Here is a 27,876-nt window from a genome sequence, read left to right as displayed (position 1 = left end):
TGTTTCCATCAGTGGGCAGAGAGAGATCAGGCTGTCAGTCTCTCTGCTCCCTGACAGAGAATAACTCTGTATCTGCAGAGAGGAACAATTGTGTCAGAAGCTAAATTTTGGCGGCTTTTAGTGTTCGTCAGGATGAGATCAGCTGGAGTTTTTCTTCTCATGCTGGTCCTTTTCATCGGCCACTCGGTGAGTTAACTCCTGCTGTTTTTTTACCCTTAAAACATTTCATCACTCTCTTATTTTCTGTTTTATATGTCTATTAAGTATGGAGTATTCCTGTTTGATGTTGCTTATTTTAGGGCAGGGCTGCTCAAAGTTTTGAGAGTTGTAACTCAACCATCTGCTGGCTAACTACGTCAGTCGTGTTTCCGTCAATGAATTCCTCTGGCAATATTTATCAAGTCAGAGCCACTAGGAAGGCAAAGGCCATATTGTCAAACCTCCTACGTCCTCTACATGCAGAGTTTCGACTCCTGCCACTAGGAAGGAGATATTCTTACAGGAAGAGGGCCAAAACAAACAGATATCTAAAATCATTTGTTCCCTCAGCTGTTGGCTTCCTAAACAAACTAGGGTAGTAGCTTTGTCTTTCTTAAAGGAACACTCCACCGTTTTTTCATATTAAAACATGTTATTCGGTCAAGTAAGACGAGTTGATACAGACCTCTTGCGTCTCAATGCGTGCACTCAATCGCCCTGGCGCGCGGAGCTACTTGGCTAGCACTTAGCTTAGCCCAGTTCATTCATTAGGATCCAAACAGATGGACAGTTAGAAGCGACCAAGCACTTCGACTCGGCGCAGTAATATCATCACTCCTGAGGGGAGAAGATTTTTCAGGAGTGATGATATTACTGCGCCGAGTCGAAGTGCACCCAAGTGCTATTCCGCCATACATTATAGTTCTCCTTTTTATCCGCTTAGAAAAGCGCCATGTTTTATTTTGTGTCGCCATACTTGGTCGTTTAACTACTCGTGTAGCTGTATTTAAATAGGGAAAACGTGGAGGAGTTTGGTTGCTTCCAACTGTCCATCTGTTTGGATCCTAATGAATGAACTGGGCTAAGCTAAGTGCTAGCCAAGTGGCGCCGCGCGCCAGGGCGATTGAGTGCACGCATTGAGACGCAAGAGGTCTGTATCAACTTGTCTTACTTGACCGAATAACATGTTTTAATATGAAAAAACTGTGGAGTGTTCCTTTAAGCAATGTAAATTATATATTCCATGATGTCTCCCATATGCTTTTATGCTTTAATGTTTTTATGTTCTGTGTTTTGTATTTATTATGATTATTTGTTTGTTGTGTGACATTTTTTACTACTGAATGCAGAACAAATTGCCCCTCGGGGACAATAAAGATTTATCAAACCAAAAAATCAAATCAAATCTGTACATTTGGAAGATCCACATGAGAAAAAGCGTTATTGAAAAATACTTGCTGAATGGTAGATGGAAACGATTTTCCGAATAAGTTCTAAAGTAGTGAACATTTTACTCACATGACTGATCAGCTGTTTCCACTCTGCTGGAAAACCCAACAGAAGAAGAAGAAGATTTTCAATGCTCAATCTCGTGGGGCCAAAGTTGTCTGATCAGTAGTTGTGTCCCAATGTCAAGGAAGGATCCTCAAACTGCTGAATTTGAAGGATACTATGTGATCAACATCCGTCGGAGGACTGTCCCAATGTCCAGGATCCTCCGGAGGACAGAGTCCTTCTTTTGCCCAAATTCCAAGGATGCATGTGTGTATCCTCCATGCGCCCCGAGTACCCATAATGCCTTGCACACACCGGTCTACCGGGAGATTTAAAAATGGCGAGCGAAGAAACAGCGATGCCGGCGGTGCAATATGAATTTAACCCTTTGATGCACAACATGGTCTAAAGTGACCCGACAGTTTTTATGTTCTATATCTTTGCAATAAATTATTTTCATCATTCAGTATTCCAGGTTTTCCTCAATTAGTTTGTTTTTGATCATCATACATCCTAATTTTATGTTTTCCTTTATTCATATTTTAATAAAATCCCTTTTTGTGTCACTACGCTTCTAATGCACAACATGAGTCAAAAATGACCCATATCCATTATTTAGCGAAGTAGCTTGTTAAGCTAACTACTGAGCTAACTTCTTGGCTAAGTAGTTAGCTAAGTAGCTTGCTAAGCTAACTACTTAGCTGACTTCTTGGCCAAGTAGTTAGCTAAGTAGTTAGCTTAGCAAGCTACTTAGCCAAGTAGTTAGCTATGTAATAATACAAAAACGTTTTTTCTTCATAAAGTATGAGAGGCAAAATGGAAATAACAATCTGTTGTTATCAATAACAAGATATTTAAAGAATTCTTGGAATATCCAATCATAAAATAAGTTGATATTAAAAGATAGAGCACAGAAACACACAGCAGCATTAAATAACAGGCGAAATGAAGGCGGGTCATTTTTGACCCATGTTGTGCATTAGAAGGGGGGTCAATATGTTGTGCATCAAAGGGTTAAATATTTAAGTATTTTCAGTTTACACTGAATATTTGTTATCACATAACTTTACAAAACTTGTGTTCAAAGTCAAGCAAAACATATAGATAAACAAATGGCAGAATATTAAGCTAAAGATGATAAACATCATCTTGATACATTGCCAGCTAAGTTAATTGATGCCGTCTGTCGTCTAAAGTTATTAATTGTTCATTCATAAATATGCGTCACATGATGATGTACTATGTATAAAGTATACGTAGCTATGGCATTCAGAATGTTATACATTTGTTCATTGTGTTAATAGGAACCGACAGTCCGCTATTATCCTTATTTTTATTTATAAATAACTGTTATTGTACTGTACTGTAAAAAAAAAAATGTTTTTTAAAAATCACAGAACACATTTCCATGGTGAGTTATGCTCCGTTGCTTTTATGAAACTAAGTAGTGGCCAAATTCAGCCAGGACCAGTGAAATATTCAGGTTTAATCCACTTTGTGGCTTTTACTTGCAAAATCATGGAGATTCAACCTTAAAGCATCTTCTTCCATTTCCACAAATATGTGGAAGAGTGCTGATGCCAAAGCTGCATCCATGTCGTGAGCTGGTTTTTAAACTGCAGCGCTGAATTTAAGCAGGACCCTCCAGTTACGCAACGACGCACAGCTACACACTCGGAAGGCTGTTCCATTTGTCCATTACACCAGCGATAGGACTACTTAAGATCTTTTTAGGACTACTTAAGATTAATTCTACATAAATATGCTGCATCTTAAATAGGTGATGATTCAAATAGCTGGCTAATATGGTCAATTGGTGTATTTTAAGAGAGAAGCAGTTTTACAAACAGACCATATACCCGCCCCTCCGGAGCGCTCAAAAAGGTGAGGGAACGCACCCAAGACGGGGTCACAATCTAGCTGTCTCCCTATTGGCTGGTGAAACACACTAGTTTAAGCGCAGGGCGGGACATCGTTCAGTCTGAGCAGACACCTCAACCTGAGAGGACGTGCGTGTTCTGGGTGCGAGCACAAAAGTTTTGAGAGCGCAGAGTTGAGATCTGAGCGCGTAGACTTTAGATTTGAGCGCGCACAGGACATATTTGAGTGCGAGCGAAATGTTTGTGTCCAAGAAGAAGAAATGTGAGCACAAGCATGTGGTTTTTAAGTGCACGCATACATTTTGAAAGAAAGCAGCAGAAATCTGAGTGCGAGCGCAAAATGTGAGCATGAGGAGAACAAATCTGAGCACGAGAAAGACAAATTATGCCCTCAAACTGAAAATCTACGCTCTTGAATAAAGATAGGATAATTCTTCCATAGGAATACAGCCTGTAACTTCTTTTTGTTGTTGTTTTCTCTCTTCTTCTTCTTCTTCTCCTGTTTACTGATGGATTAGCCTACAGCAACACATTACACTGCCACCTGCTGACCAAAGGACACTACTGCAGCTTTGAACCAGCTGATGGCAATAGTATGATTCAGACCTGCAGTTCTGGGGCCTCATGTATCAAAGAGTGCGTAGCTTTCATACTGAAAGATGGCGTACTCCCAAAACTAGAAAAGTACGTACGCAAACTCACCTCCACATGCATCAAACTGTGCTTACGCCAGGTTCAGTGCACCTTTTCCATGATTTCCATTGACCCTTCCCAACCAGCGTGGAACTGAGCGCACATGCACGAGCCACCAGCCACGCCCCGGCCCCTCCCACAAATGAATACGCAGATGACATGCAAATGACTATAAATCGCCAGCATGCCCGCTGATTATCTAAAAAAAAGGCAAATCAACTTACTGCCACTGCGCGCGAGGTGGACGTGGTGATCTCCGGGGTGGAGGCAGGAAAAATTAGCTATTTGTTGCCTCAGGTCTGAGATCAGCAACAAGATGTCACTGTGGCTGTTAACCAGCCGGATCAGAGACCTGCACCATGGCAGAAGGGTCCCTCAACACACGCTCCTTCTAAACGCCACTGTTATTACATTGAGTCAGAGCCGTTAGAGCTGCCAGTGCGTAATGCGTGCCAAAATCATTTTTACGCATCAGTTTATAAGCCACACTTAACTTGTTGTCCCAATTAAACGTCACATACGGGATCAAATATGCACCACACCTGACTTATTCTGAAAGGATTTCCCACACACGTTTTTTATCCGGGGAGAGGGATGTGTGCGTCATGGATCGATGTGACCTGCAGCGTTAACATCTCCATGTTAAACCAAAGGGGAAACAGTCGGCAATCGGCACTTTGACACAGTAATTAATGCAGGTTAACTGTGAAAAATGTGTGCGCTCCATAATCAGAATCACAAGTCCTTTAATGATCCCCAGAGGGAAATTCGGTATATAGCAGAATATATAGACTTAAGAAAATATACAATCTTAACATCAAAACATATAGACTTCAACATACTATCATTGCACAAGTAAGCAGCAGTACGCAGGTGAAGTCTGAAATATGATAATAGATGAAAAAAAAATCAGCTATCCCCTCATATTTAGAACGGGTTATTGATGGTGGAAAACGGCATTTTCCCTCCATTTTCCGAGAGCTATAAACTATAAAAATAGTGTCAGTTGTGTGTAGTATGAGTTTAGACATGAAACACGTTTTAAATAGAGCATAAAGACAGTAGTTTCTGCAAAACAAAACTTTGCGGAGCCACCGCACATTCTCACGACACCTCAAAAGGTTGCGGATCGGTCCGCACATTCTCACGGCGTGTGCGTAAAAAACAGCGTACGCAATGTTTTTGTGCGTACTCAGCGTTGGTACATGAGGCCCCTGGTCCCCCAGTTCCAGACCCTTTGTATTTTGCAACAGTCCTTGCAACATGTTGAACATTTCTTCAGTTGGGGCAAGGTTTCCCCTTTCTGGATTCTAATGTGCACCTAAAAAGAGAGTGCTTTACAGACATAATCCAGGCCAAAAACTAATAATAGTCAAAAAAATAAATTTTGGAGCTTCTGCGCTGGATGAGCTTAATTTCTGTCCAATAAATCTCTAAATATATGCTATAGAGTAGCCTAAGCAAAACATGTGTGTAGGTGTATTACATGCATACATACACTACCGGTCAAAAGTTTTAGAACACACCAATTTTTCCAGTTTTTTATTGAAATTCAAGCAGTTCAAGTCAAATGAACAGCTTGAAAGGGTACAAAGGTAAGTGGTGAACTGCCAGAGGTAAATAAAAAAAGGTAAAATATAACGTACATTTCAGAATTATACAAGTAGGCCTTTTTCAGGGAACAAGAAATGGGTTAACAACTTAACTCTATGGAGTCTTGGGCTATTTTGTCCATTTTTGAATTCTTTTCATGTCTTTGTAAGTCTTTTTTTGGTCATTTTGTGTCTTTTTTTAGTCATTTTGTGTCTTTTTTTGGTCATTTTGTGTCTTTTTTTAGTCATTTTGTGACTTTTAGTGTCTTTTTTGTCATTTTGTGTCTTTTTTTGTCATTTTGTGTCTTTTTTTGTCATTTTGTGTCTTTTTAAAATGTGATTTTGAATCTTTTTTTTACTTTCAAAACACTATCATGCTCAATAAAGAATTTTAAATGTTGCAAATGTGCATTAATTTCAGAGTACACTGAGACATTAAACTGCATAATTTTCAATTAAATTCTGGAAAAGTTGGTGTGTTCTAAAACTTTTGACCGGTAGTGTACATTCATACAAAATTAACTTTTAGCATAAAGTACACTAATTGCCAATATGCAGCCTTAACAGTTTCATGCTTGTATGAAAACGTAGGCCCATACATGTTTTTCTCATAACATCCACCTCATTGCTTTAATCATTTATTCGTATTTAATCTAAAGCACATGCTAAAATTATTAGTCATTGAGCTTCGGTTTCATCAAACAAAATGTGCGGGTCAAACTGTTCATTGCTAACAAGCCAAACTATTACCTTCTAGTTTAACTCATATCTGACATGCCTTTCAGATTATCGTGCTCAAGACAGTCATATTATTTTAAACATTTTACAGTAAAACATAAATTTTGCATGTCAACAAAATACTTTGATTACATTAAACAAATAATGCGATTCACATTCAATACTCACACACAGATTGTTGCAAAATACAAGGGGTCTAGAACTGCAGGCCTGAATCTGCAATACCAGTCTCTGAATCACATTTTTTTTAATGAAACATTTCAAAATTTCGTTTCAAATTTGACCACTTTCACTTGTAATCTTGCTGTGATTTTTTTTTCCATGGTGAAGACATTTTTACCCTGTCTCTCCATTGTATTATTGTTGAGCGATCTGGCTTCAGCAAGGAGGTTGTTATCGTCTTTTTGGCGACAAAAGCATAATCCTCAATAAGGAAATACAGCTTCGATCTGTCATATTCTCCGGAATAATATCCAAAATAAACAGTGCTGGGTCCCCCTGAACATCCTCCCAAAACTTCGGTACTTGTACTTTTACAGAGAAATAAAGTTGTATCATCTGCGTAATATTTTACCTAGATGATGTGGGAAACCTTGTTTTAATGATTCGTAACTAATTTTAATTGCTCCTGCAGTTGGGTTTGTCTCTTGTTGATGAGTCATCGGGCAATACCACTGAGACAAGGCGGATCAATGACAAATATCTGGGTCCAGATGAGTGTGTGGAAAAAAAGTAAGTGTATGTTAATAAGCAACGATTCTTCCTTTAGGTGTTTTTGGTTTCTAAGATCTGTTTTATTTTGCCTTTTTTGCTTTCTTACATTCTTTCAGATTAATTCAGAGAACTAGAACCAGGCTGGTTGATCATTAAGCTACTGACTCAAAAAGGAGTACTTCTTAAAGAAATCGGCAAAATGATAGTGACATGAAGGGAAAAAATACACTAAATGCATAGAACTTCCAACCAAATCCTGTTTAGCCATATAAGGGGCCGTATAGGCCATAATTCATAATTTCCCCCTCGAGAGGTAAAACTGTGAATGTGAGAAGTAAAATAGTGAATGTGAGAGGTAAAACTGTGAATGTGAGAGGTAAAATTGTGAATGTGAGAAGTTAAATAGTGAATGTGAGAGGTAAAACTGTGAATGTGAGAGGTAAATTTGTGAATGTGAGAGGTAAAACTGAATCTGAGAGGTAAAATTGTGAGTTATGGCCTTTACGGTCCCTCATACAGCCATGTCAATGTGCCCAAATCGATATCAATATCTTTTAGAAACAAATTATATTTCATTTGACGCTTGAACTTCTCCACCAAACACTTAACAAACTACAAAAATGACCTGCTACTGGTTTGCAAAAAGATCAGAGACTTTACTGGAGAGGATCAGTTTGGAAGCAAAGGAGTTTATCAATGTCAACATTGCTGGAGAAAATGTTTAGTGTTTTCCTCTCTTTTCTCTGATCTCTTTCACAGAAAGAAGTTAGATACTGCGACATGTATAATTACAGCAATTCTAGGGTATAATAACCAAAAAAAATTAACACATTTAATAAAATAAAGACATTCAAGTACAGTAAGATTTTTGCATGAAAATACAAAACTACACAAAAAGCATTAAAATCAAATCTCAACAGTTTTGAGGGGAAAAAAAGCTGAAGTGCTAGGTCATTTTTCCAGTACATATCATACGAGCACGTTGGTTGCCCAGTGATGGAATTATTGTTGTATTTGGGGCAATGTTATATTTTTTATTCTCAAACAAGAATTTAAACCCTATGTTCTATCAGTGGCGGTTCTAGACCAGTTTTACTGTGGGGGTCAAGGAGGGGCCAGTGTTTAATCAGAGGGGCACATTAGCACATGAAAAAATGGCAAAGATGATATTTAAGCATTCAAATCTTTGAATGCCTTGAAAAAGACACAAAATGACCAAAAAAAGACACAAAATGAGAAGACAGAATAAGTGTTGTGTGTGGAAGGTCCCTTTAATTACTTTTTTTGGTAATTCTGTGTCTTTTTAAAATTTTCTGTCATTTTTAGTACTTTTGTGTCTTTTTTAAAAATAATTTTGTGTCCTTTTTTTGGTCGTTTTGTGTCTTTTTAAGTCATTTTGTGTCTTTTTTTTAGTAATTTTGTGTCTTTTTTTGGTTGTTTTGTGTCTTTTTCAGTCATTTTGTGTCTTTTTGGTCATTTTGTGTCTTTTTTGGTCATTTTGTGTCTTTTTTTGGTCATTTTGTTTATTTTTTAAGTAATTTAGTGTTTTTTCAGTCATTTTGTGTCTTTTTTTAAGTAATTTAGTGTTTTTTCAGTCATTTTGTGTCTTTTTCAGTCATTTTGTGTCTTTTCTTTAGTATTTTTTGTGTCTTTTTTTGGTCGTTTTGTGTCTTTTTCAGTCATTTTGTGTCTTTTTGGTCATTTTGTGTCTTTTTTGGTCATTTTGTGTCTTTTTTTGGTCATTTTGATACTGCCTCCAGCGGCCCCCAGGTAATTTGAGTTTGAGACCCCTGATTTAAACCCTATGTTCTCCCTCCAACTTTTTTCCTAATATAATCAGTCTTATCTCCTGGAACAATGATGTCACACTTCTGTGTACTCTGCTCCCATGATCTTATCAGGCTGGTTTTACTGGAACCTGACCCCCCTGTAATGACTCTGAGTGTTTGCAGTCTGTATGATCTATCTCACCTTTGCCAGATTTACCCGAGCGTCCTGTGGTCTGGTGTTCTGTCCTCCGTGGGAGCGCTGCATCGATGGACAGTGTTCCTGTAAACCCCCGTACCTGTGTCCCGCGGTGGGCGTGACCCCGGTCTGTGGGCACGACAGGAGACAGTACCGCTCCTACTGCCAGGTGACTCATGGGCTCATTGGGTTATCACCATCTGGTCTAGAATGGGGTATAATTATCAACATGATTTCACAGGAATCCGTGAAATAGCCACGGAATCGCTCAAATTTCCGTGAAACTGACACGGATTTCGCTACAATGCAAGTTAATGACAGTCATATCCCGTGGCTATTCCAACATACAAAGTGATTATGTACATTCACTGAGTGAAGATTTAGAAAATAAAACATATATTTCTCGCTAGAAATGTGATCAAAATCCATTTTTATGCAGAAACTAAGTCAAAATATTGATTTTTTCACTAAAAATGAGAGAACTGTCCGCCATGTTTTTTGTTCTGACCGCCGGGACCTTGAAAGTCACGTGACTTGGAACAAACCAATAGGAACAAATATCCATGGAATAGCCACGGGATATGACTGTCATTAACTTGCATTGTAGCGAAATCCGTGTCAGTTTCACGGAAATTTGAGTGATTCCGTGGCTATTCCACGGATTTTGAATTAAGCGAATCCGTGGCTATTTCACGGATTCCTGTGAGACCAGGTTCAATTATACACTGTAAAAGAAAAACAAATGTAAAAACAAAAACAGTCTAGCCGCAAAAGTTGCAAAGTATGGAAAATAAGAATAAACAATAATTTACATTACCCATCATTTCTTTAAAAATACAGATAATATACATTCATTTTCTGAATTAAAAAAAACATCTGTAGAATAAATAGTTAATTTTTTACTTAATATAACTTTTTACTGTTTATTTACCATTTAAATTAAATTTAAGAAAAATGCTGTAACCAAACAGCAAATATTACAAATATTACTAAATTTTACATTCAGCAATATGTGTATTTTTTATTTTATTATTATTTTTAAATATAATTCAATGAAAAAAAACATTAACCAAAAAACTCTGTAATTTTGTATTATATCAATTTACCGATTTAATCTGTTATTTTTATGGTTAATATTTGTAATAAAAGTAATTTACTTTTCTTTATGTCATTGGCACTTAATGTAGAAAAAACTGTAAAAAATAAATAAATAATAATAATTACAGTACATTTCTGTAAAGTAAAATTCTGTAAAATGCTGTAACCAAACAGTAAATAGCCTAAATTTTACATTCAGCAATATGCATATTTTTTATTTTATTATTAATTTAAAAAAATAAAATAAAATAAAATAAAATAAAATAAAATAAAAATAATAATAATTACAGTACATTTCTGTTGGAGAAATTACAATATATTTTTTTTAAGTTTTCTTCTCACTTCCCATTTAAATCTCTTTTCAAGAACCAGAACCATGATGCAGTAAATTAATAAATGTAATTGGGTTTCCAACATGAAAAAGTCATCATTTTATTTTTATTATATTTATTTCAGTGGTAATCTGTTCTTCCAGGTGATGGCGCTCTCATGTCGGACCCGGCAAGCCGTCATGTCCCACTTTGGGACAAACTGTAAAGGTCGGCTCTCACACAAACACTCAGTGCCTTTAAAATAGTTTAGTATCACGGTTATATATATATATATATATATATATATATATATATATATATATATATACATATATATATATATCTTCATCTCATCTTCTCTCATCTCTCACCACAGCGCCGTTTCCAAAGTTCAGAAGTTCGATAGACGCAGCGAGCGGAGTGGTCACGGTCTCCCTTCCTATCCCGGGAACCGAGGACCCCAACGGGATAGAGACCCACCTGGTGTGTGAGGAGGACTGGAACATGGCCGCTGCCAACGTGGTCTGCAGGAAGCATGGGAATCCACTGTGAGAGGATATACATTTAGATTTATATCTACACTACTGGTCAAAAGTTTTAGAACACACCAATTTTTCCAGAATTTAATTGAAAATTATGCAGTTTAATGTCTCAGTGTACTCTGAAATTAATGCACATTTGCAACATTTAAAATTCTTTATTGAGCATGATAGTGTTTTGAAAGTAAAAAAAAGATTCAAAATCACATTTTATGTTGGACAAAATGACCAGAAAAAGACACAAAATGACAAAAAAGACACCAAAAGATACAAAATGACTAAAAAAAGACACAAAATGACAAAAAAAGACACAAAATGACCAAAAAAAGACACCAAAAGACACAAAATGACTAAAAAAAGACACAAAATGACCCAAAAAAGACACAAAATGACTAAAAAAAGACACAAAATGACCAAAAAAAGACACAAAATGACTTACAAAGACATGAAAAGAATTCATTAATGGACAAAATAGCCCAAGACTCCATAGAGTTAAGTTGTTAACCCATTTCTTGTTCCCTGAAAAAGGCCTACTTGTATAATTCTGAAATGTACATTATTTTCCAGTTTTGGTTAAGCTTACCTTTTTTTATTTACCTCTGGCAGTTCACCACTTACCTTTGGACCCTTTCAAGCTGTTCATTTGACTTGAACTGCTTGAATTTCAATAAAAAACTGGAAAAATTGGGGTGTTGTAAAACTTTTGACCGGTAGTGTACATAATACTTGGTTAGTCGTGTCCCTCTCGGGATATTTTTTAATTAAATACATTTGAACAAACAAACCCAGGACTTTCAGCAGGAGACTTTAAAAAAAAAGATGTAAAAAAGGAAGAGAGAAAATTGGACATGCAAGACTAAATAAATATATACATTCACTAAAAAATACACAAAATTACCAAAGAAGGACACAAAATTATCAATAGACACAAAATGACCAAAAAAGACACAAAGTTACCAAAGACTCAAAATTACTAAAAAAAAAAGACACAGAATGACCAAAAAAAGACACAAAATTACCAAAGAAAGAGACAAAATTAACAAAAGAGACACAAAATTAACAAAATTACTAAAAAAGTCACAAAATGACCAAAGAAAGACAAAAAATGACCGAAAAAGACACAAAGTGACTAAAGAATCTACAAAATAAATAAAACCATTATAAAAGACCAACAAAGGGCATATAATGATCCAATTAGACACAAAATGACCAAAGAAAGAGACAAAATGACCAAAGAAAGAGACAAAATTAACAAAAGAGACACAAAATTAACAAAATTACTAAAAAAAAGTCACAATATGACCAAAGAAAGACAAAAAATTTACTACAAAAGTCACAAAATGACCAAAGAAGACAAAAAAATGACTACAAAAAGTCACAGAATGACCAAAGAAAGAGACAAAATTAACAAAAAAGACACAAAATTAACAAAATTACTAAAAAAAGTCACAAAATGACCAAAGAAAGACAAAAAATTGACTACAAAAAGACACAAAATGACCAAAGAAAGACACAAAGTGACCGAAAAAGACACAAAGTGACTAAAGAATCCACAAAATAAATAAAACAGTTATAAAAGACCAACAAAGGGCATATAATGATCCAATTAGACACAAAATGACCAAAGAAAGAGACAAAATTAACAAAAGAGACACAAAATTAACAAAAGAGACACAAAATTAACAAAATTACTAAAAAAAAGTCACAAAATGACCAAAGGAAGACAAAAAATTGACTACAAAAAGACACAAAATGACCAAAGAAAGACAAAAAAATGACTACAAAAAGTCACAGAATGACCAAAGAAAGAGACAAAATTAACAAAAAAGACACAAAATTAACAAAATTACTAAAAAAAGTCACAAAATGACCAAAGAAAGACAAAAAATTGACTACAAAAAGACACAAAATGACCAAAGAAAGACAAAAAATTGACTACAAAAAGACACAAAATGACCAAAGAAAGACACAAAGTGACCGAAAAAGACACAAAGTGACTAAAGAATCCACAAAATGAATAAAACAGTTATAAAAGACCAACAAAGGGCATATAGTGATCCAATAAGACACAAAATTACCAAAAAAACACACAAAATTACCAAAGACACAAAATTACTAAAAAAAAAGACACAGAATGACCAAATAAAGACACAAAATTAACAAAACAGACACAAAATGACCAAAAAAGACACACAGTGACTAAAGAATCCACCAAATAAATAAAACAGTTATAAAAGACCAACAAAAGGCATATAATGATCCAATTAGACACAAAATGACCAAAGAAAGACACAAAATTACCAAAAAAGATACAAAATGACTAAAAAAAAAAAGGCATAAAAGAGTTTGTTGGACCAACAAACTCTTTTATGCATCTCATGGTGAAAACAGTTTTGAAATGTTATTTTTGTGTGCTTCCAGGGGTGCCCAGACTGTTGGTGTAGTTTCAAACATCAAAGGCCGCTGTGTCAGCATCCGTTGCCAGGGTTACGAGAACTCCCTCGCCGAGTGTGAAATCTACGGCAAGAGTGAAGTCGGCAACGGGTCGGTCGCTACTGCAACCTGCTACAAATTACCACCAGATGGTCAGTATGCTGAGAGTCTACTCTGGTCTTTTCTGTTGGCTCCTTTAATAGCTTGTTTTTGCTGCACGCCAAGGAAAAAAGGGAATTCTTGGCTTTTTGAGTCTTTTTGAGTCCACTAACATCAAGTTCACTACTTGTGAAACTCTAATGTTGTGAATAAAAAACCCAAAATACCTGAAGTCATCTACTGTTTTCACCTTTTATCAAGGGACAAACGTCTGCACATTTTTTCCACGTGCTCTCTATCACCATAGGTTTCAATTTTTGGTAGGAGCCACTTCATCAAGATGGCCGATCCAAGATGGCACCCATATAAAGTCTATGAGAACCAATACATCTTCCAAGCCACTCAGAAGGTCAATCTTGGTGTCAAAATCTACATTTTCTGGGTCAAAGAATCATTTAAAGCTGTTGAGAATATCACTAGATGATTATTTGATCAAATAGATCAATGTTCATTTTCACTCAGACTGGTAGGCAACTCGCTTCAAGTGCTGCAGCAGAGAATCCTGAGCTGAAAATGTTTGGAATCTAATAATTATGTAAATACATGGCCAAAATGAACATATCTATTTGATCATCTAGTGATATTCTCAGTAGCTTTAAATTATTCATTGACCCAGAAAATGTAGATTTGACACCAAGATTGACCTTCTAAGTGGCTTAGAAGATATACTGGTTCTCATAGATTTTATATGGGTGCCATCTCCGATCTGCAATCTTGATGAAGTGGCTCCTACCAAAAATTGAAACCTATAGTGATAGAGAGCATGTGGAAAAAATGTGGTGCTTTTGTCCGACGTGTCCCCTTTCTTCCCAAATCTGGTCCTAAGCCGCCGGACTATGAGGAATCATTTGAAGTGTTTTGCTGTTGTTTTATAGTATTGTACAACATGTTGGACAATGTGTTTCAGGAGCAGTGTGTGAGCACAAGTGTGTAAACTCAAAGTGCGTGTTTATGAACCAGACGTGTGACGGAGTGGACGACTGTGGCGACCGCAGTGACGAGATGTGCTGCAAGGGTAAAGAAAACGCCAACGAACACACACGCATGATTGGATTCAATAACTCTGTATGTTTCCTCTTTCATACTGTGAAACCAGAAGTTTACATACACTGTATAAAAAGACACATATGTTTTTTTTATCACTGTCTGACATGAAATCAGACAATCACTTTTCCTGTTTTAGGTCCGTTAGGATTACCAAAATTATTTCTATTTGCTAAATGTCAGAATAATGAGAGAAGGGTTTTTTTTAGACAATTTTTTATTACTTTCTTTAAAGTCAGAAGTTTACATACACTACCGGTCAAAAGTTTTAGAACACCCTTTTTTTTTTCAGTTTTTTATTGAAGTTCAAGCAGTTCAAGTCAAATGAACAGCTTGAAAGGGTCCAAAGGTAAGTGGTGAACTGCCAGAGGTAAATAAAAAAAGGTAAGCTTAACCAAAACTGAAAAATAATGTACATTTCAGAATTATACAAGTAGGACTTTTTCAGGGAACAAGAAATGGGTTAACAACTTAACTCTATGGAGTCTTGGGCTATTTTGTCCATTTTTGAATTCTTTTCATGTCTTTGGAAGTCATTTTGTGTCTTTTTTGGTCATTTTGTGTCTTTTTTTAGTCATTTTGTGTCTTTTTTTTTGGTCATTTTGTGTCTTTTTTTAGTCATTTTGTGTCTTTTGGTGTCTTTTTTTGTCATTTTGTGTCTTTTTTTGGTCATTTTGTGTCTTTTTTTGGTCATTTTGTGTCTTTTTTTAGTCATTTTGTGTCTTTTGGTGTCTTTTTTTGTCATTTTGTGTCTTTTTTGGTCATTTTGTGTCTTTTTTTGTCATTTTGTGTCTTTTTTTTTGGTCATTTTGTGTCTTTTTTTAGTCATTTTGTGTCTTTTGGTGTCTTTTTTTGACATTTTGTGTCTTTTTTTGGTCATTTTGTGTCTTTTTTTGGTCATTTTGTGTCTTTTTTTAGTCATTTTGTGTCTTTTGGTGTCTTTTTTTGTCATTTTGTGTCTTTTTTTGGTCATTTTGTGTCTTTTTTTAGTCATTTTGTGTCTTTTGGTGTCTTTTTTTTTGTCATTTTGTGTCTTTTTTTGGTCATTTTGTGTCTTTTTTGAGTCCTTTAGTCCAACATAAAATGTGATTTTGAATCTTTTTTTTTTACTTTCAAAACACTATCATTCTCAATAAAGACTGAGAATGATAGTGAAAGAGTACACTGAGACATTAAACTGCATAATTTTCAATTAAATTCTGGAAAAGTTGGTGTGTTCTAAAACTTTTGACCAGTAGTGTATACCAACATTATTAGACTTTCCCATGATGTTACACAAAGCAGCAGTGTGTTTCAGGTGTGCCTTAAAATACATCCACAGGTGTGTCTCGAATTAACTCTAATGTTGTCAATAAACCAATCAGAAGCTTCCAAAGACATGACAGCATCATCTGGGCTTTCCCAAATTGTTTCAAGGCATAATAATGTTAGTGTATGTAAACTTCTGACTTTGAAGAAAGTCATAAAAAATTGTCTAAAAAAACCCTTCTCTCATTATTCTGGCATTTAGCAAATAGAAATAATTTTGGTAATCCTAACGGACCTAAAACAGGAAAAGTGATTGTCTGATTTCATGTCAGACAGTGAGAAAAAAAGCATTTGTGTCTTTTTATACAGTGTATGTAAACTTCTGGTTTCAACTGTGTGTGTTTGTCAGAATGCAGGAACGGAGCTTTCCGCTGTAAGACGGGCGTGTGCGTGCATAAAGATGCGCTCGCTGACGGACAGATGGACTGTCTGGATGGCGAGGACGAATCCACCAAAGTCAAATCTCTGCACAACAGTGAGAAACGCTCACCCAGACACTTTAGTTTACACAGACTTTATCTACTTTAAAATGTTTTGTGTTTTAAAGGATTTCTACCCTTTTTTCCGATTCCAGTTTTTTCCTGTTACCAAAAACTTTAACCCTTTGATGCACAACATGGGTCAAAAATGACCCACATTCACTCCCCATGTTATTTAATGCTGCTGTGCTCCATCTTTTAATATCAACTTATTTTATGATTAACCCTATAAAGCCAAGTGTATCATATTTGATACACAAGTTTTTGAGACCTATACATCATCAGTGTGATATTATTTTCCTGAAAAACCTGATGTATACATGTGTTGAAGAAAAAAAAACTGAGCAACAAATTGCACAAAAATACAAGATATAGCAAAATTTATATGCAGGTTCCACTGGTGGATCAGTCATTGCTGCGTGAAAACTTCATATCAGCAGATGTATGATGTTGTGTTATATGGAAAAAAATATTTTGCATGTTTGAGGAAAATGTTAAAAGAAAGTAAAGCCTTAAAAGGTTAAAAATGTTGGGTTTTATATGTTTTTGTTAGTTCAAGAAAAACAAACTGTGAGCAACAAATTGCACAAAAAGAACTGATGTATCAAATATGATACAAATTAGAATCATATATCCCTATTGTTTTTGGATTTTTTTTAAATTATCTGTCAGCAGGTTCAATAAACACTCCAGTTTAAAAAAAAGAAGAATTTTCTGGCAATTATTTAATGGTTCAGGCTTTATAGGGTTAAATATTCCAAGTATTCTTTAAATATCTTGTTTTTGATAACAAAAGATCATTATTTCCATTTTGCCTCTCATACTTTATGAAGAAAAAAAGTTTTTGTATTATTAAAGAGATAACTACTTGGCTTAGTAGCTTGCTAAGCTAACTACTTAGCCAATAAGTTAGCTAAGTAGTTAGTTTAGCAAGCTCCTTAGCTAAATACTTAGCCAAAAAGTTAGCTTAGTAGTTAGCTTAGCAAGCTCCTTAGCTAAATACTTAGCCAAAAAGTTAGCTTAGTAGTTAGCTTAGCAAGCTATTTTGCTAAATACTAAATAGTTAGCTTTGCAAGCTACTTAGCTAAAAATGGATATGTTGTGCATTAGAAGGGTAGTGAAACCAAAGGGGATTTTATTAAAAAATGAATGAAGGAAAACATAAAATTAGGATGTATGATGACCAAAAACAAACTAATTGAGGGAAACCTGGAATACTGAATGATGAAAATCATTTATTGCAAAGATATAGAACATAAAATCTCTGTCGGGTCACTTTAGACCCATGTTGTGCATCAAAGGGTTAAACCAACACTAAACAATCTCGTTCTGTTCTCCACAGGACCACAGGTGCTCCAAAACTCAGGTAAGCCTTGAATTGGGTTCAACTTTTCATAGTAAGTTGTTGAAGTCAGTGGTGCTGAAAATTACATTTGTTTATTTTTTGTTTGCTTTTTCAGAATACGGCTCTCCGAAAAATGGTATGTAGCCTCAACAGTGAAGTCAGGGCAGAGCTTTGTCCATTTTTAAGCAGGAAAAACAACTGAACTGTCACTAAAATGTGTTTATAAAAACATTTGGGGTGCCGCAGTGATCAGCACAGCCCAGTTTAACTATTTGACATGAGTTTTTTGAGTCTGGAGCATTGTGCTGGATACCAATCGTCCGCCTCATATTAGATAAATGGCTATGATCGGCCCATCCAGTGCAAAGATTAGTGAAAATCTGTCGGAATGGGAGGCGGGACCAGATATACACTACTGGTCAAAAGTTTTAGAACACACCAACTTTTCCAGAATTTAATTGAAAATGATGCAGTTTAATGTCTCAGTGTACTCTGAAATTAATGCACATTTGCAGCATTTAAAATTCTTTATTGAGCATGATAGTGTTTTGAAAGTAAAAAAAAGATTCAAAATCACATTTTATGTTGGACTAAAGGACTAAAAAAAGACACAAAATGACAAAAAAAGACACAAAATGACAAAAAAAGACACCAAAAGATACAAAATGACAAAAAAAAGACACAAAATGACCAAAAAAAGACACAAAATGACAAAAAAAAGACACAAAATGACCAGAAAAGACACAAAATGACAAAAAAAGACACCAAAAGACACAAAATGACTAAAAAAAGACACAAAATTACCAAAAAAAGACACAAAATGACTAAAAAAAAGACACAAAATGACCAAAAAAGGACACAAAATGACAAAAAAAGACACCAAAAGACACAAAATGACTAAAAAAAGACACAAAATGACAAAAAAAGACACAAAATGACTAAAAAAAGACACAAAATGACCAAAAAAAGACACAAAATGACAAAAAAAGACACCAAAAGATACAAAATGACTAAAAAAAGACACAAAATGACCAAAAAAAGACACAAAATGACCAAAAAAAGACACAAAATGACTTATAAAGACATGAAAATAATTCAAAAATGGACAAAATAGCCCAAGACTCCATAGAGTTAAGTTGTTAACCCATTTCTTGTTCCCTGAAAAAGGCCTACTTGTATAATTCTGAAATGTACATTATTTTTCAGTTTTGGTTAAGCTTACCTTTTTTTATTTACCTCTGGCAGTTCACCACTTACCTTTGGACCCTTTCAAGCTGTTCATTTGACTTGAACTGCTTGAATTTCAATAAAAAACTGGAAAAATTGGGGTGTCCTAAAACTTTTGACCGGTAGTGTATCTCTCAGAGCAAATAAAATATGAGCTCTGCAGATGATCTGGGGGTCAATTCTACCAGGAACCTAAAGAAAACCAGAAAAATTGACCAGTTGCCCACAGATTCTGCCTTCATATGCAGATATTTGTTTATAGAGATATCTTAAGTATTAGTCCACTCTACCTCAGCTCAGGTTCTCAAAGACAAACTGATTTTGTGTCCAGCGACGGACTACGACAGAGAGGTTTTGCAGTCCAAGTTATACTGTGGGATTCCCAACTCGACCACTGTGGAAGACGAGGAGGTGGAGGAGCGAGGAAGGGGCGGCCGCTATAGGAGAGTGGTGGGAGGCGTCCCGTCCAAACCAGTGAGTTAGAAACACTCCTGTCTTATTCAGTTACCAGGACTTCTGTTTGAAGCTGCCACGTGTATTTTAGTTCCTCAGTGGATTTTCACAAAAGTGCCCTCTTGGATGCCACTGTGATGAATAAAACATGGTGAAGTGGTCTCTAAGGTACCAAAATGGAGAAAACTTGATAAAATGCCCCCAATGGTGCAAAGGGGAAAACATGATATATTTCTCACTTGTGTGTAAAATAGGATGGGTTAAATGCAGAGGTTGAATTTTTTTTATTTTTATTATTTACCGTTCGTTTTTTCATTTAACCGTTCTACCGGTTATTTCCTGTCACTACCTTTCAAAATTAAAGCACCCATTTTACACTGGACGGCACCTTTTCAAAATAAAAGCATCACAACATTGTAAAACACCTTGAAAATGTACAATATATTTTATAAAGCGATTACATTAACATTGAGCAGAATTTAGTTCAGAGTTTTGGTCCGGCCCCTGCAACCTTCGTGGTATTGGTCATGTGGCCCCTTGGGGAAATTAATTGCCCAACCCTGCTTTAGGGAGTCCTGAAATAAAATGATAACCTCTTCTAGTGGAGAAAACATGATAAATTGCCCTGCAGGGTGTCCTTAACTTGACAAAGTAATCTTTATGGTACCTTTCAATGGAGAAGACATGATAAAGTGCTCTCTAGGGTGTCTTTCCAGTAGAGAAAATTAGATAAATTGTCTTGAAGGATGGTTGAATTGATGATGAATTAAGATGACGTGATGTGGTACCATACAGGTTGTCCTACATGACGCCGGTGCCTCACCACATGCAGCTGGTGCCTGTTTTATTTTTTGGCCCCCTGCACAATCTGCACATACCACAGTTTTCTTGTAGTTTGAAATGAAAACGGTTCCTGCTGTGCAGACTCAGATCCAGTGGCAGATCGCTCTGTGGGAGAACAGGAAGATCGACTGTGGAGGAGCTTTTATCGGAGGCTGCTGGGTCCTCACCGCTGCTCACTGCGTCAGGTAGGACCAGGCTTTCAGGAGAATAAACCACGATGCAGTGGTGTTAGTTTGCAATGAAATGTACATTTACTGTGTGTACAGAATGTGTGGTAGTATTGCCAGTTTAGTCTCTTAATCTGTGCTCTTGATTTTAACTATAGTTCCAACCCGACTGGGTACAAGATAAAGTTTTCTCTGTGGAAGAGGTATCGGGCTCAGGACACCACCGACATTGTTCCGGTTCAAAACATCTTCGTCCACCCAGGGTATGAGTCCGTCTGATAGAAAACCTTCCCATGCACTGAGACATGAACTGACTGGTGACAGGAAATACTTTGATGCTCCGCAGCTACAACGCCTCCACCTACCAGAACGACATCGCCCTGTTGGAGCTGGAGAAGCTTCCGTTCACGGACAAATGCGTGGAGGACAACCCCGCCATCAGCGCCGTCTGCGTCCCCTGGTCGCCTCAGATCTTCCAGCCCAATCACACCTGCAGCATCTCCGGCTGGGGACGGACAGCAGGTGTGTACCAGATACTCACTCATAGTGATCTCCCCTCTCTCTTGTCACTGACCTGTTTGGTTGACTGCTTGTAGTTTTTGTTGTAGCTGCTCTTAATGGCTCTGTTAAAAAATGGTGTTTTTGTTTTACAGCTACATATTGAGTCAACTTGTTTGCTTGTCCTGAAGCCTGGTAGGGGTTCTCTGACATTTTTATTAACCTTTTTTCACCTGTTTTTTGCTTATTTAGGGAGCTAAGCATTGCCTCTTTTGTTTGCTATGTGTAGCTAAATCTTATTTTTCAGATAGTGATTGACTTTTGTTTGTTATTTTGGCCTTGGAGACCCCAGACATCAAAGTAAGGTTGTAACACTATGGAGGAGGACTTTTGCTGGGCCTCAAAGAGGTTCGGGAAAACCATTTGGGCAACTCAGGAAGGGGAAGCAGGGATTGGCTCAAGCTGTGTTCAGCGGGGGGGAGGGCCTGCTGACCTGACCTGGGGATGTCATCAGACAGTGGAATGAACACTTTGAGGAACTCTTTAATCCAGCTAACATGTCCTCCACGGATGAGGCAGAGTCTGAAGACTCAGGGGAAGACTCATCAGTATCCCTAGCAGAAGTCGCCGAGGTAATTAAGAAGCTGCCCGGCAGCAAGGCGCCAGGGTTGAATGAGATTCGCCCTGAGATGCTGAAGGCTCTGGCCAATCCTCAAACCTCAGATTCAGGAGGAACAATGCTTCCGTCCTGGCTGTGGAACAGCGGACCAGCTCTTTACCCTCGCAAGTATCCTGGAGGGGTCATGGGAGTTTGTTCATCCAGTCTACATGTGTTTTGTGGACTTGGAGAAGGCTTACGACCGTGTCGCTCGTGGGTCTTGTGGGGGGTACTGCGGGAATATGGGGTACCGGGCTCGTTGCTATTAGCTATCCGGTCCCTATAAGTTGTGTAGGTGTAGTGGCTTAGCACTCTCTCTGCGTTGTGTTATTTAGTTGAGACCAGGACATCTGATTGGAATCCAGCCATTTATTCATTACACCACAAGGTCCGAATGCCTCAATAAACACAAAATACAAAAATCATACCTGATAACAGATAAAAACAGGTGCATCCCTCTGAAAAATATAAAATTAAAAGACACTGTCAAGTTTCTACTAAAATAAAGTGAAATTAAATTAATATATTAAAGAAAAAAGACGGAGCTCATAGCCCGTAACCTTACCGTTACACCACAAGGTCTGAATGCAGCTGCCCCCGGGGTGCACGACACTAAACCCCAGGGGTGCTGCGTTCAATACCTGTGGGTTTTTTTTAAAGATGGCAAGTGGAATCACTAATACCTGATTAACTATGTTACATAGGCATACTCGGCACAACGAATCCCAGTCAGTGTTGGCCCCCGCCATGTTGCCCCATGTCCCTGATTCTGTTTGTGGTTTTCTTGGACAGGATCTCAAGGGTGTTTAAGGAACTCATTGGGGCAGTTTGAGGCCGAGTGTGAACCGGTCGGGATGAGAGTCTGAGGCCGTGGTTCTCTGGGTGGGGAGAGATGTCCGACTGTCTTTGAGCTTGAAGGGTTTGAATAATTTCTGTGTCAAATGTTAATGTTTTTGTCCTCAGACGGCAGAACGGCTCAGGTGCTGCTCTGGGCCAACGTGTCCATCATCGACAACTGTGAGAGATACTACGGAGACCGCTTCAAAAAAGGCATGATGTGTGCAGGTGGGTTCATACACTGTAAAAAAAAAAGTTATTTTACAGATAACTTCTTTAAAAATACTGATAATATATCATCTCTGTTTAGTTGTTTTCTTCTGTATTTTGTGTTTGTGTGTGTCTAATTTCCTGTCATGTTAAGCTACTTTGAGTACCTTTAAAAGCGCTATATAAATTTAATGTATTATTATTATTATTATTATTATTAATAATAATAAATACCTGCATTTAAATATAAATATTTAAATAATAACTAATCAAAGAGCAGTTAACAACAAAGTTGTCTAACTCATAATTTACTTTTCATTTCTTTAATTTTTTTCACTTTAATATGATGGTAAGTATAACTTTTAACCGTTTATTTTTTTATATATCTTAATTCTACATTCAATTTAAAGAAAGTTGTAAGAAAACCAAAAGTTGCCTTAATTTTACTTTTTTCTTTTTTTTCTTTTTTTTTTTTTTTTACATAGAATTCACTGTAATTTAACGATCCAGACCATGTAAAAAAAAAAAAAAAGTATTATGTCCCATTATATTAATTCACATATTTCAACTTTTATTTTATGGATAATAATAATAATGATAATAATAATAGTTGCAAAAAAGGTAATTTACTTTTCTATGGCATTTGCACTTAGATAGCATATAGAAAAAAACAAGAAGCAGCCTGTAAAATAAAATAAATTAAAGTATGCTACCTGGAAATGGCCAAAAACGATGACAAGTGCGATATTCAATCCAAGATGGCCGACTTCCTGTACGTTTTCGGGTATGGGTTCTTGAGACTTTTTGGTGCGTCTTCCCATGATACACGTATGTACCAAATTTCGTGTCTCTAGGTGAAAATATCCTATATTGTGAGGCTCTTTTGAAATTTTCAAGGGGGCGCTAGTGAGTCATTTTGCAAGGTCCATTCCCGCGAATACCAGAATACATAAATTTCACGTGAGATTGACGTATATTCCAAAAATGGTGAGTTTTGAATATGATAAAGGCTCCAAATTAGCGATTTACTTTTGGTATGAATAATAATAATAAGAAACAGACCAATAACAATAGGGTCCCTAATAAAAACAGTACATTTCTGGAAAAAAACAAGCAAACAAACAAGCTGCATTATGGACACGTGCTGATTTGTGTGTGTAGGAGACCTGGACGGCGGCGTGGACTCCTGCCAGGGGGACTCTGGGGGTCCTCTGGTTTGTGAGGACGAGCTGGGCGTGTCCTACCTGTGGGGCATCGTCAGCTGGGGAGAGAGGTGTGGTCAGCCAGGGTTCCCCGGAGTTTATACACAGGTAAAAAACACAAACTGCACATATATACACACAGAGAAAATACATGCATACTTATATACAGTTATACATGTACACTACTGGTCAAAAGTTTTAGAACAGCCCAATTTTTCCAGTTTTTTATTGAAATTCAAGCAGTTCAAGTCAAATGAACAGCTTGAAAGGGTCCAAAGGTAAGTGGTGAACTGCCAGAGGTAAATAAAAAAAGGTAAGCTTAACCAAAACTGGAAAATAATGTACATTTCAGAATTATACAAGTAGGCCTTTTTCAGGGAACAAGAAATGGGTTAACAACTTAACTCTATGGAGTCTTGGGCTATTTTGTCCATTTTTGAATTTTTTTCATGTCTTTGTAAGTCATTTTGTGTCTTTTTTTGGTCATTTTGTATCTTTTTTTAGTCATTTTGTGTCTTTTGGTGTCTTTTTTTGTCATTTTGTGTCTTTTTTTAGTCATTTTGTGTATTTTTTTGGTCATTTTGTGTCTTTTTTTAATAATTTTGCGTCTTTTTTTGTCATTTTGTGTCTTTTTTAGTCATTTTGTGTCTTTTTTTGGTCATTTTGTGTCTTTTTTGGTCATTTTGTGTCTTTTTTTAGTCATTTTGTGTCTTTTTTTGTCATTTTGTGTCTTTTTTTGGTCATTTTGTGTCTTTTTTTGGTCATTTTGTGTCTTTTTTTAGTCATTTTGTGTCTTTTGGTGTCTTTTTTTGTCATTTTGTGTCTTTTTTTGGTCATTTTGTGTCTTTTTTTTGTCCTTTAGTCCAACATAAAATGTGATTTTGAATCTTTTTTTTAACTTTCAAAACACTATCATGCTCAATAAAGAATTTTAAATGTTGCAAATGTGCATTAATTTCAGAGTACACGGAGACATTAAACTGCATAATTTTCAATTAAATTCTGGAAAAGTTGGTGTGTTCTAAAACTTTTGACCAGTAGTGTACATGCATATTTATATACAGTTATACATGTATATATGAGGAAATATTACACAGGAAAAGTGCATTTATTGAACATAATATTAACAAGTGTGTGTCTAACAGGTGGCTCATTACTTTGAGTGGATCAGACGTCACACAGGCTGGCCCGCTGTCACAAAGTACAACTCCTGATGAGAACTCTTCAACCGTCTTCATTAAAAAATAATACTACTCACAAACTCTGAATAGCATTTAATTTGTCCACTGATTTTATTACAATACTCCTTTGTGTCCAAAAGGGTAATATAGATTGTTCCGTTTCTATGGATGACAATAAAACCCATCATCTCTTGTTAAACGTTTCAATAAGACAATCAGCTGGTTGCACGGTTTCTATTACTGTATCAGTAATTTATTAATTTAAATTTAAAATAATAAAATAACATGCAGCAAGAGTGCGGCCGCTAGAGTGCGGCCACTAGAATGCGGCGTCCCATGGTTTAAAATGCAATAGATAGCAATGTACTTAACCATTCGACTGTCATACCATTGCTATGTTGCTAAGAGTATTTTTAGTATATAAAATATATCCCACTAATATACAATTAGAAAAATCTAAACTATGATGAAACTTTTTAGGATTACTTAAAACATAAATATACTGGCAACAATTTAAATAGCTGGCTGATATGGTAAATTGTTGTATTTTGAGAGAGAAGCAGTATTACAAACAGACCATATACCTGCCCAATACACAGCATCCATCATTTGATTGGTCCACACTCTAGCTGTCTTCCTATTGGCTGGTGAAACACATTATTTTAAGCACAGGGAGGGACATCCTAAGCACATACGTTTTGAGAGCGCAGACTTTAGATTTGAACGCATAGCCTTTAGATTCAAGCGTACAGATTTTATATTTGAGCGTGCAGACTTTAGATTCGAGCGTGCAGACTTTGGATTTTGAGCGTGCAGACTTTATATTTGAGTGTGCAGACTTTAGATTCGAGCGTGCAGACTTTGGATTTGAGCGTGCAGACTTCAGATTTGAGCATGCAGACTTTAGATTTGAACGGGTAGACTTTAGATTTGAGCGTGCAGACTTTAGATTTGAGCGTGCAGACTTTAGATTTGAACGGGTAGACTGTAGATTTGAGCGTGCAGACTTTAGATCTGAGCGTGCAGACTTTAGATCTGAGCGTGCAGACTTTATATTCAAGCGTGCAGACTTTAGATTCGAGCGTGCAGACTTTAGATTCGAGCGTGCAGACTTTAGATTTGAGCGTGCAGACTTTAGATTTGAGCGTGCAGACTTTAGATTTGATCGCGTAGACTTTAGAATTGAGCGTGCAGACTTTGGATTTGAACGTGCAGACTTTAGATTTGAGCGTACAGACTTTAGATTTGAGCGTGCAGACTTTAGATTTGAGCGTTCAGACTTAGATTCGAGCGTGCAGACTTTAGATTCGAGCGTGCAGACTTTAGATTCGAGCGTGCAGACTTTAGATTCGAGCGTGCAGACTTTAGATTTGAGCGTGCAGACTTTAGATTTGAGCGTGCAGACTTTAGATTTGAGCGTGCAGACTTTAGATTCGAGCGTGCAGACTTTAGATTCGAGCGTGCAGACTTTAGATTCGAGCGTGCAGACTTTAGATTTGAGCGTGCAGACTTTATATTTGAGCGTGCAGACTTTAGATTCGAGCGTGCAGACTTTAGATTCGAGCGTGCAAACTTTAGATTCGAGCGTGCAGACTTTAGATTCGAGCGTGCAGACTTTATATTCGAGCGTGCATACTTTATATTGAGCGTGCATACTTTATATTTGAGCGTGCAGACTTTAGATTCGAGCGTACAGACTTTAAATTTGAGCGTGCAGACTTTAGATTCAAGCGTACAGACTTAGATTCGAGCGTGCAGACTTTAGATTTGAGCGTGCAGACTTTAGATTCGAGCGTGCAGACTTTAGATTCGAGCGTACAGACTTTATATTTGAGCGTTCAGACTTTAGATTTGAGCGTGCAGACTTTAGATTCGAGCGTGCAGACTTTAGATTCGAGCGTGCAAACTTTAGATTCGAGCGTGCAGACTTTATATTTGAGCGTGCATACTTTATATTTGAGCATGCATACTTTATATTTGAGCGTGCAGACTTTAGATTCCAGCGTACAGACTTTAGATTCCAGCGTACAGACTTTAGATTCCAGCGTACAGACTTTAGATTTGAGCGTGCAGACTTTAGATTTGAGCGTGCACGAGAAGGAGCTGTGTCACTGAAAAGGAATAAAATCATGCTCTCAAACTGAAAACCTACGCTCTTGAATAAAAAGAGGATATTTCTTCCATAGATAAGAATTCAGAAAATTGTTTTTAATTCTGTTCTTTAATAAAGGCAGCTGACAGAAGACTTTTGTAACAGAAGTAATTCGTATAAAAAAAGGTGCAAATATGATATTTAATGTCACAAAAAAGAAGAACTAGGTGTATTCCTCAGGTGGCTCTCTGTGGCTGCCGCTGGATGGCACTCCTCAAACTGCTGAGCTCACCGTCAACCTGCACACACACACACACACACACACACACACAGTTAATAAAAAACAAACATTTCAAAAACATGAAAGGAAATTGGTGTGTGAGAGGTTTAAATATGATAATTATACTGTTATTCTACTGTGTGTGTGTGTGTGTTTTTGTGTGCGTGTGTGTTTTTATTTATTTGTGTGTGTGTGTGTGTGTGTGTGTGTGTGTGTTTATTTATGTGTTCGGTGTGTTTGTGTGTTTTTATTTATTTGTGTGTGTGTGTTTGTTTTTATTTATTTGTGTGTGTGTGTTTGTTTTTATTTATTTATTTGTGTGTGTGTTTGTGTGTTTTTATTTGTGTGTGTGTGGGTGTTTTTGTGTGTGTGTGTGTGTGTGTGTGTTTGTTTTTATTTATTTGTGTGTGTGTGTGTGTTTTTTGTGTGCGTGTATGTGTGTGTTTTTATTTATTTG

At 36.6% G+C, this 27,876-nt stretch overlaps 2 protein-coding genes across 2 annotated transcripts in view; one reads left to right on the top strand and one right to left on the bottom strand.

The window, feature by feature from the left end:
- The first annotated feature begins 28 nt into the window (after positions 1–28).
- On the top strand, positions 29–25,167 carry cfi (complement factor I). The gene is made up of 17 exons (XM_059354247.1): positions 29–186; positions 7,011–7,108; positions 9,071–9,224; positions 10,629–10,692; positions 10,841–11,012; positions 13,425–13,588; positions 14,503–14,610; positions 16,297–16,422; positions 17,769–17,792; positions 17,887–17,907; positions 19,330–19,472; positions 20,376–20,479; positions 20,620–20,724; positions 20,808–20,983; positions 22,581–22,682; positions 23,826–23,974; positions 25,012–25,167. The coding sequence occupies exons 1-17, from the start codon at positions 133–135 to the stop codon at positions 25,078–25,080; spliced, it is 1,833 nt and encodes a 610-aa protein (XP_059210230.1). The 5' UTR covers positions 29–132; the 3' UTR covers positions 25,081–25,167.
- Positions 25,168–26,856: 1,689 nt separating this feature from the next.
- Positions 26,857–27,876, bottom strand: part of LOC131989090 (calcium uniporter regulatory subunit MCUb, mitochondrial-like) — an 8,797-nt gene continuing 7,777 nt past the window's right edge. The window contains exon 9 of the mRNA XM_059354269.1: positions 26,857–27,438. Coding sequence (XP_059210252.1) covers positions 27,376–27,438 — 63 coding nt within the window. The 3' untranslated portion in view covers positions 26,857–27,375. The remainder of the gene's footprint in view (positions 27,439–27,876) is intronic.

The sequence above is a fragment of the Centropristis striata genome, chromosome 17 (assembly GCF_030273125.1).
Source record: "Centropristis striata isolate RG_2023a ecotype Rhode Island chromosome 17, C.striata_1.0, whole genome shotgun sequence".
Classification (NCBI taxonomy): domain Eukaryota; kingdom Metazoa; phylum Chordata; class Actinopteri; order Perciformes; family Serranidae; genus Centropristis; species Centropristis striata.
The sequence above is the reverse complement of the archived record's forward strand: the minus strand, read 5'-3'. Positions and strand labels throughout refer to the sequence as shown.